At 35.8% G+C, this 9,839-nt stretch overlaps 1 protein-coding gene across 8 annotated transcripts in view; it reads left to right on the top strand.

Annotated features, from left to right (window-relative positions):
• The window catches only part of RBBP8 (RB binding protein 8, endonuclease), a 379,995-nt gene that overhangs the window by 328,052 nt on the left and 42,104 nt on the right, over nucleotides 1-9,839 (top strand). For 6 of the 8 annotated variants that reach the window (XM_049620359.1, XM_049620355.1, XM_049620356.1 and 3 more), the window contains one exon: nucleotides 5,505-5,571. In XM_049620359.1, coding sequence (XP_049476316.1) covers nucleotides 5,505-5,571 — 67 coding nt within the window. Of the gene's footprint in view, nucleotides 1-300; nucleotides 381-5,504; nucleotides 5,572-9,839 lie in introns of all 8 variants that reach the window. The other 2 variants (XM_049620360.1, XM_049620361.1) reach the window with 2 other exon arrangements.

The following is a 9,839-nucleotide window of genomic DNA, read 5'->3' as shown; positions in this document are numbered from 1 at the left end:
CTTATGCTTTGGCTCTCTCCCACTCTAACCTCTTTTTTTTTTTTTTTCTTCCCCTCCCCCATGGGTTTCTGTTAAGTTTCTCAGGATCCACATAAGAGTGAAACCATATGGTATCTGTCTTTCTCTGTATGGCTTATTTCACTTAGCATAACACTCTCCAGTTCCATCCATGTTGCTACAAAGAGCCATATTTCATTCTTTCTCATTGCCACGTAGTACTCCATTGTGTATATAAACCACAATTTCTTTATCCTTAATGGTTCTTTTTCAAGTCTACCTAGTTGTCTTTTTTTCTTTAAGTAGGCTCTGTGTCCAATGTGGTGCTCAAACTCATGACCACAAGATCAGGAGTTGCATGTTCTACCAACTGAGCCAGCCAGGTACCCCTTCTTTTTTTTTTTTTTTTTTTAATTTTTTTTTTTAACATTTATTTATTTTTTGAGAGACAGAGACAGAGTGTGAGCAGGGGAGGGATAGAGAGAGAGGAAGTCACAGAATCCAAACTAGGCTCCTGGGTCTGAGCTGTCAGCACAGAGCCTGATGTGGGGCTCAAACTCACGAACTGCAAGATCATGACCTGAGCTAAACTCGGACACCTAACCCAATGAGCCACCCAGGCACCGCCCTCACTTTTTTTTTTTTTTAAGTGAAATGTTTTAAAAAATGCGGAAAGGTAGGGAAAATACTAAAGAACCCTCATACACATTCCATTTAATCTGGAATAGCTCCCTTTCCTATTTTTTTCTTTCATGACATTAGCTTCTTGAAGTAGGGTCACTTTCTTAAAATTTTGTCACCTTTTGGATTTTTTTAAAACATTTTGTCTTTTCCTTTATTTCCTATAAAGTAGATATTGGATCTGAAGGCTTGATTAGGTTTATATTAAGCATTTTTGACAGCAGTACTTCATAGCTAAAACTGTCTACTTCATATTTATTGCATCTTATCAGGAGTAAGATATTGCCAGGTTATTCCACTCTTAGGGATTCTAAGATTGGTCACTGGGTTAAGGTGATGACTACATTTCTTTATTATAGAGTTATATTTTCTCCTTGTACCACCAAATAATCTGAATAGGGGGGTGGATGTTTGATACTATGAAGTCTTGCAAAAATACAACTCTTCCTCAGTCTTTCTTGAATGGTTTTAGCATCCATTGGTGAGCCTTGCCTGAATTAGTTATTTAATTAGAGATTATAAAATGCCAAATTTTCATTTCTGTTATTCTTTCTACATTCATTAGCTGGCATTTTTCTGTAAATAAGATTTAACCCTTATCAGTTGGGACTGCTGATTAGCTTGGAATGTAATATAGTTCCTACTAGAAAGGCATGGTCTTAATTTTAATTTTATTAATTTAATTTTTTCCCTTTAATTTTTTCCCTTTAATTTTTTCCCTTTATTGCCAGTTTTCAGAGTAAGATCTTATGTAATAGTTACCAGCAATGGTGACAAATAGGGTGTGTGTTTATGTATGTGTGATGTTTCATTTTATTTTTGATGAGAGTGGGGGGTTTTTTTGTTTTTTGGGTTTTTTTTTTTTTGAGTAAAATAAATACATAGGATTTTATATATTCAGTGTGTGTCATTCAGTTTATTCTTTTATTCTCATTGATGATCAAATTATTTCAGTCTTGTCTGCCTATTCATTTTTTGTTATCACTTCTAGTGTGTTAGTTTTAGGCATTCCATTTAAATCTTTTAACATTTCATTACTATGTAAGATAATTCTATTATCTGAAATACTTGGGAATCCATATGAGTTACTTTCTGCTGACTGTAGTGGTAAGTAAATGAGGGTTACTTTGGCTCCATGCTAGGAAAGGAGTTTGGGCTTAAACTGGAAATCTCAGTTTCAGTCCACCTACCAGTGCTGGTACCAACATCTGCTTACCTATACTGCTTGTGTTTTAGCTCACAGTTTTGTTTTGTTTTGTTTTGTTTGTTGATGATTAAGGAGGTAATGTGGGAGTCCCTTGGATTTCTCTTCCTGTGAGTTCAGCAGTTTAATAAAAATTACGTTTTTGTGCAGGATCTAGTTGTTTGTTTTTTTAATGTTTATTCATTTTTGAGAGAGAGACAGAGAGCATGAGTGGGTGAGGGGCAGAGATAGAGAGGGAGACACAGAACTCGAAGCAGGCTCCAGGCTCTGAGCTGTCAGCACAGAGCCCGACTCGGGACTTGAACCCGCAAACCGCAAGATCATGACCTGAAGCCGAAGTCGGATGTTCAACGGACTGAGCCAACCAGGCACCCCGATCTATTTGTTTTTGTAATAAGATCACTAACAGTATATCTAATTCGCTTACCCACCCTAAAGTGTTCACTTAGCCCAAGAAGTTTTTTTTTCTGTTTTGTTTGTTCGTTTGTTTATTTCTAATGTTTGTTCCTTTCCATTTTGTTTCTTCTTCTGGAACTCAGATTAGCAAGATGCTGGGGTCTTCCCATGCTGCCTAATTTTTCTTAATATTTTGTAATTTTATTCTCTTGTGCTGAATTCTGGGAGAATCATTTAGATGGATATTAATTCTGTCTTCGGTCACATTTTTTCTACTTTCATCCCATTTATTTTGCTTTTAACTTTTATGACCTTTGTTTCTTTCATGGCAGCCTGTTGCTTGTTTTTTTTTTTTCTCTTTTTTTTTTTTTTTTTTTTTAATATATGAAATTTACTGTCAAATTGGTTTCCATACAACCCCCAGTGCTCATCCCAAAAGGTGCCCTCCTCAATACCCATCACCCACCCTACCCTCCCTCCCACCCTGCCCTCCCTCCCACCCCCCATCAACCCTCAGTTTGTTCTCAGTTTTTAACAGTCTCTTATGCTTTGGCTCTCTCCCACTCTAACCTCTTTTTTTTTTTTTTTTTTTTCTTTCCTTCCCCTCCCCCATGGGTTTCTGTTATGTTTCTCAGGATCCACATAAGAGTGAAACCATATGGTATCTGTCTTTCTCTGTATGGCTTATTTCACTTAGCCTGTTGCTTGTTTTTAATGAACCTATATATCACCCTTTGAAATCTGAAGATGTTATCAGATATCTTTTGTTTCTTATATTAAAACTACTTATCCAGAATTTTTATTACTGTTTTTTTGTTTTGTTTTGTTTTGTTTTGTTTTGTTTTGTTTTGTTTTAGAGCATGAGCAGGAAAGGGGCAAAGAGAAAGGGGGATAGTGGGGGACAGAGGATCCAAAGTGTGTTCCACACTGACAGCAGCAAGCCTGATGCAGGGCTAGAACTCACACACCATCAGATCACAATCTTAGCTAAAGTTGGACGCTCAACCTACTTAGCCATCCCAGTGCCCCATGACTGGTTTTTAATTCTTTTAAAATTTTGGATTTTTTGTTTTGTTTTGTGTTAGTTTTTTTATGTGTTTGTTTACTCTTGATTGTCTATAGATGTCTCTAAATTGGTGATTTTGTTAAATGCAGTCTCATTTCCTTGGCTTGAGGAAGAATCCCTACTTTGCTAACAGTAAATGCAGATTCTGATTTACAGGAGCCCTACTCCAATGGCAGAGGGTGGGAGAGAAGGAAACATGACTGGAGAGGTTTTCTGTGGGGTATGCGAATAGTTGGTCTTCTAGGTATGGGAGTACTTCTCTCTCCTGATTACCAAAAGTTAATTGAGAGCATTGCCCTGATCTCCTTGTCTTAGGAGACAATGGACTCTCCAGTGTTAAAACTTGTGGAAATCTATCCCCCTTTAGCCTAAGGGCAACTATCAGTTACTCTTTATTTGCTCATTCAGCAACTTCTGGGCCTTGCTGCCTAGACTGGAATAAACATGAGGTTCTACTGAAAAAGCTCACTTTTTTTTTTTTTAAGTCCCTTTCTTTGGTTGGATTTCACCATCAGTCTGAGGCTATCTATTTTTAAATCATTCATGAATTTTTTCAAAGTTCTGATCTGCTAGTGACACCCATTCTGGCTTTTCAGTATTGGAGTTGACTTATTTTTAGAGTTGTTTTGTCATTTCATTGGGATTTGGAGAGGGAGAGTCAGGTAAACCATCTTAATTAGAAATTTAAGGCCATCTTTGTCTACTCTCACCATACAGAGGATGAGTTTCCAAATAACTACTGATTCTGCCTCTGTAAAATCTCTTCTACCTGTCCTCACTTCCTGTTTCTAGTCCAGATACTCATTTCTTACTTCATTTTTTTCCTTGCTTTGGTATGTGCTGTATATACTGACAAATCAGTCTTCCCATCATTCATGTATGAAAAATGACACCTGGTAATCTTTTAAAATGAAGTTCAGGGGCGCCTGGGTGACCCAGTTGTTTAAGTGTCCAACTCTTGGTTTCAGCTCAGGTCATGATCTCATGGTTTTATGAGTTCAAGCCCCGCATCAGACTGTGCGCTGACAGTGCAGAGACTGCTTGGAATTCTCTGTCTCCCTCTCTCTCTGCCCCTCCCCACTCACACTGTCTCTATCTCTCTCAAAATAAATAAATAAACTCAAAAAAATATTAAATGAAGTTCGGATTTCTTAACCTGTTTTTGAAGGTTTCCTACCGTTTATTATACCCATTCTTTCTGTCTAACTTTGTTCCATTAATTCTTTGCATAGAACACTCTGTCCAGCTCAGTTGTCCTCTACTTGATGAATCCCTTCCTCATCTACTCAAGAGCCCAAAGTAACCTTTTTCTCCTTGGAATTTCTTTTAGTGCTTTATCTGTACTTCTGTAATGCCCTTCTCAATTTTCAGTTGTATAGAATGTGTTTATGTAATATCCGGTCTCTCATCGGACTGCACTTAATGTTTAGATTACTGTTCATATCTCCAAATTTTTGGAATATGATTAGCTTTGTTTTGTAGAGATTAGTTCTATTTACTGTGATCTTTTAGATATTCCTCCTAGTGCAGTACACGCTTAAGCAGTGACATCACACAAGGGTTTATAAAAAATTTTGTGCTGACTACAATAGAAATTATAGTCTAAAATTGAATTTCTGCTTTCTAAATTCAATAAATATGGACAAGAAAATTTAGTCAGGGTAGATTGAAACAAATACTATTTCAATGGATATATTTAAATTACTGATACCATAATTAACTAAGGAAGAAAATTTGCTTATGCTATAAAATTACACTGCTATTCAGTGTTGGTTTACTTTTGTTATCAGATTTATTTCAAGATAAATGTCCTTTACTAAAATGGTGTTTGAAATTAGTAAGACTGAGTAATAGATGGAATGCTCTCTTGACCTTAGTATGAATAATTAACCTATATTCCCCAGTACATGAAGTACTTTTTCTTTTCTGCCCACAAGCATAAAATAAAATTATCAGTTAATCAGTTACATGGAACTGGCACAATATGAGATGTAGTAATCACTGCCTAGTAACAATAATCTTGCACAATAATGTTAACTCTAGCATTATGACTTGGAATTAGAAATCCTAATTCTCCATAATTACTGGTACTGTTAAAAAAGCCTGACATACATGTTAATATAGCTATAATGTGTGCTTCTTTTTCATGTTATGTTTAAGTGAATGAAAAGAATACTCTCCAGGAAGAAAATAAAAAGCTTTCTGAACAGCTGCAACAGAAAATCGAGTAAGTATTTTTCCTTAATTGCAGCAGCAAATTGAATATTTTCCCTCAACTTTTCTTCCTTTATTATACCTAGCTATAGAAACTGTAAAGGCATTAAGAGTTGCGGATTTCATTTTAAAAAGTTATAAAGTTTTCTGCAATAATAAGAAGAAAATCACTTTTCATTTGTGTTTTGGGAGTATATATGAAGAGTGTATGCATCTCTTAGGTTAGTGTATATATAAAGAAAGTACCAGAATGTTTTAATTTAAAGCATTTTAATTTTTATAATTATTTGAAATATTTATATTTTAAATAAATATTTGTTTCCTTTTCAAAGCCCTGACCCAAAAGCTTCATAAAAGCAATCTGAATAAATTAATTTCCTCTTACACATTTCTCAGGCCTGAGAACTTCTTCCTTTTTCTGCTCCTCTCCCCCCATTTCTCTTAAAGAATAAAAATAATTTTTATTCTGTGTTTCATGTTTTTTATATCTAATAATCCTCACTATGATTCTTTAAGGTAGTTTTATTATCTCTGCTTTATAGAGAGGGAAACTGAAGTTCACAAAAGTCAAATAACGTGCTATGGTCTCACTAAGTCTATCACTCAGACTCCTATCTTTTGACTTAAAGGCCACTCACTGTTCTTTCCATTATTCAACAGTATCTTTAAAAAGAATCTTTTTCTGAGTATGGTCTGACTGTCACAGGGTTGAGATATGGCCAGTTCTTAGTTCCCATCTATATAAAACTTGTGAAATATTTTAAGAGTTAGGATTCAGGATAGTCTTAATGGTTTTTATAGGGCTCTTAGATCTTCTATTGTATTTGAGTGGGCATCTCTATAAACTTTGGTAAACTATGCAGGTATAACATATTAATTTGCTTAGAATAGTTATTGTCTTATGTATAAACACATCTCACAGGTGGAATTAACATTCTTATCCGTATACTTTTAAGTAATGGATATTCAGTAGGATTTTGATATTCCGCCAATGTTAATCAGTTCACAAATATTGGTAGCAAAGGGAATTTTGAGGGGAGATAATAGATGAGGAAAGAAGGCTATAGGATTAGACTGAGATTATTAAACATGTATGTATGAAAATGTCAACACTTTCCAGTTTTACTCATGCATGTTGAGGCTAGAACACACATCCACAATCTTTTATACATGATTCTAAAACTCAAATTCTAAAATTCAAAAGGTTTTTTTTGGATGTTATTCACAATTTAACCTCACCTTAATTCACAGAATGCTATTTATAGTCCTTATTTATCCCACTTCATTTGAACATTCCTATGCTTTGCTATGAAAATATCAGTGTGTTTGACTACAGAATGATGCCTCAGGTGCCACTGGAGGTATTACATAATAAGCTGTATATGCTCTGTATTACCCTTCATGATAAAAAAAAATCTGAATTCCAAATCACATCTGGTTCCAAAGATTTCAGATAAGTGATGGTTGACTTAAATTAATTAATGTTCTGTGAAGTGATTTACAGGTAGCTTATGGTATTTTGAACACCTCAGCCTTGATATTTATGAATACCAAAGATAAACAAGACAATGAACATACAGAGGTTAATACAGAATTAAAGAGTGAATGCCTCCAAAACCAAGGTGTATAAAGTGAATTGAAATTAGATAATGTCATTTACCTCGTGAAATACAAATTCAGATTCACTCAGAATTATTTTTAGTATTCTGAAAGTCACAAATTTGTCTGTTGAAGCTCATTGGCATCTTAGAAAAATAAAAGCTAAAGTTTGAAATTATAGTAAAGGTTAAGCATAGAGATGAACTTCAAGGTATGCATGTTTTATTTCGGACATGGCTTAATCAGATCAGTGAAGGGGGTTGTTATCTAGTATGTCTTTCAGTTCTGAAATTTAAGATAGTTGTTCTCATTAGTCACCTTATTTTCAAAGTAGCTTGCTGTCCTTAAATTTACTTTTGCTTGACAGTTTAAAAAAATAGCAAGTATTTTCTTTGACTACCTAAACCACTGTAACCTTATGCTGTTAGTGCCTGAAATACATCTGAACTTTAGAAAAAATGTTTGACTTATATTCTGCTTGTTAAATGAAGTAAAACCTGACTCACCTAAGCTGGTTTTGATGTTACAGATATCTTATATGGTAAGACAGTTATTTAGTGACACTGTAGTAAGAAATTAGTCAGGAAAAATGTGCTGTTATAAAGTTAATTGTGTGTGTGTGTGTGTGTGTGTGTGTGTGTGTGTGTGTATATATATATATATATATATATGCATATAGTCAACACTACCAGTCACCAACAACAAATACTTAAACTAAATGTTGAGGTCATGGTTCTTTTTGTTTTGAGAAATGGATATGCTGAATCAGTGAAGGTCAAAGGAGTCTATACACTTAAAGGACTGTAGGATTCATTTCATTCAACACTTTTCTAAATTGAATTCCTTATGTAACTTCTTTAACAAATAACCATTGTTTGAACACCTCTACCATAAGCTTAATCTCTCAAGCCTGTTTAATTTTACTGAGGTTTTAGGAAGTTCTTTCTAAGTTTGTGTAGAAATAAATCTACTTACAGGTTATTTGTTGATTCTAATTTTGCCTTCTGGGAGCATCTGGAACAACTTTTACCCCCTTTTCTATTTTGCATTCATGAAGAGAACTGTCAGGGCCCTCCTGAGTCTTTTCTTTAGGTAAATATCCTCTGTTCATTAACTCAGGCGTCATTACTTCACAACTTCAAAGTACCATTTCTTTTTAATGTTTTAGTTTGTCAATATCTTAATTAAGAATTCAGTATTCTAGGTGTTGTATGACCAATAGGGCAATACTGCCCTCACCATTTTTCTGTGTCTTTTTAGTTACATTAATTAATGTGGTCAAAACACGTGAATAGTCCTGGATGTTCTTTATTGGGTTTACTGCCAACTAGAACCATTAAGTCAAAGTCTTCCCTATCTAATTGTAGACGTGTTGTTGTTGTTGTTGTTTTAATTTTTTTAACGTTTATTTATTTTTGATACAGAGAGAGACAGAGCATGAACAGGGGAGGGGCAGAGAGAGAGGGAGACGCAGAATCCGAAGCAGTTCCAGGCTCTGAGCTGTCAGCACAGAGCCCGACGCGGGGTTCGAACTCACAGACCGCAAGATCATGACCTGAGCCGAAGTCGGACGCTCAACCGACTGAGCCACCCAGGCACCCCTAGACGTGTTGTTTTTGATAAACATACAGGACTTCAGAGTCATGGCTTCATATTAGGTTGAGAAGGAGACACAGAGTCTGAAGCAGGCTCCAGGCTCTAAGCTGTCAGCACAGAGCCTGATGCAGGGCTTGAACCCACAAATTGTGAGATCATGACCTGAGCTGAAATCGTATGCTTAACCGACTGAGCCACCCAGGTGTCCCTATTTTTTAATTTTTTAAATCTTTCCTTTTTTTTTTTTTTAAGTTTATTTATTGATTTTGAGAGAGAGAGAGAGTGTATGTGCACATGTGAGTGGGGGAGGAGCAGAGAGGGAAAGAGAGAGAGAATCTCAAGCAGGCTCTGCACTGTCAATGCAGAATCCATTGTAGGGCTCAAACCCACAAACCTCGAAATCATGATCTGAACCAAAATCAAGAGTTGGATGCTTAACCGACTTTTGGTTTCAGCTTAGGTCATGATCTCATGGTTTATGAGTTCAAGCCCTGCATTGGGCTCTGTGCTGACCGCACGGGGCCTGCTTGGGATCCTCTTTCTCCCAATCTCTCTGCTTCTCCTCTGCTCATGCTTGCGCGCTCTCTCTCTCTCTCTCTCTCTCTCTCTCTCTCTCTCTGTCACATAAATAAACTTAGTTTTATTTTATTTTTATTTTTTAATTTTATTTCAATCCAGGTTAGTTAACACATAGTGTAATAATGGTTTTAGGAATAGAATTTGGTGATTCATCACTTACGTACAACACCAGTGCTCATCCCAGCAAGTGCCCTCCTTAATGCCCATTACCCATTTAGTCCATTCCCCACCCAACACCCCTCTAGCAACCCTCAATTGCTCTCTGCATTTAAGAGTCTCTTATGACTTGCCTCTCTGTTTTTATCTTATTTTCCCTTCCCTCCCCTATGTTTGTCTATTATGTTTCTTAAATTCCACATATGAGTGAAATCATATGATACTTATCTTTCTCTGACTTACTTTGGTTAGCATAATACATTCCAGTTTCATCGACGTTGTTGCAAGTGGCAAGATTTCATTCTTTTTGATTGCCAAGTAATATTCCATTGTGTGTGTATGTGTGTGCGC

Source organism: Panthera uncia (genome assembly GCF_023721935.1).
Source record: "Panthera uncia isolate 11264 chromosome D3 unlocalized genomic scaffold, Puncia_PCG_1.0 HiC_scaffold_8, whole genome shotgun sequence".
Taxonomy (NCBI): Eukaryota; Metazoa; Chordata; class Mammalia; order Carnivora; family Felidae; genus Panthera; species Panthera uncia.
Note: the sequence above shows the minus strand (reverse complement) of the source record. Positions and strands in the feature narration are given on the sequence as shown.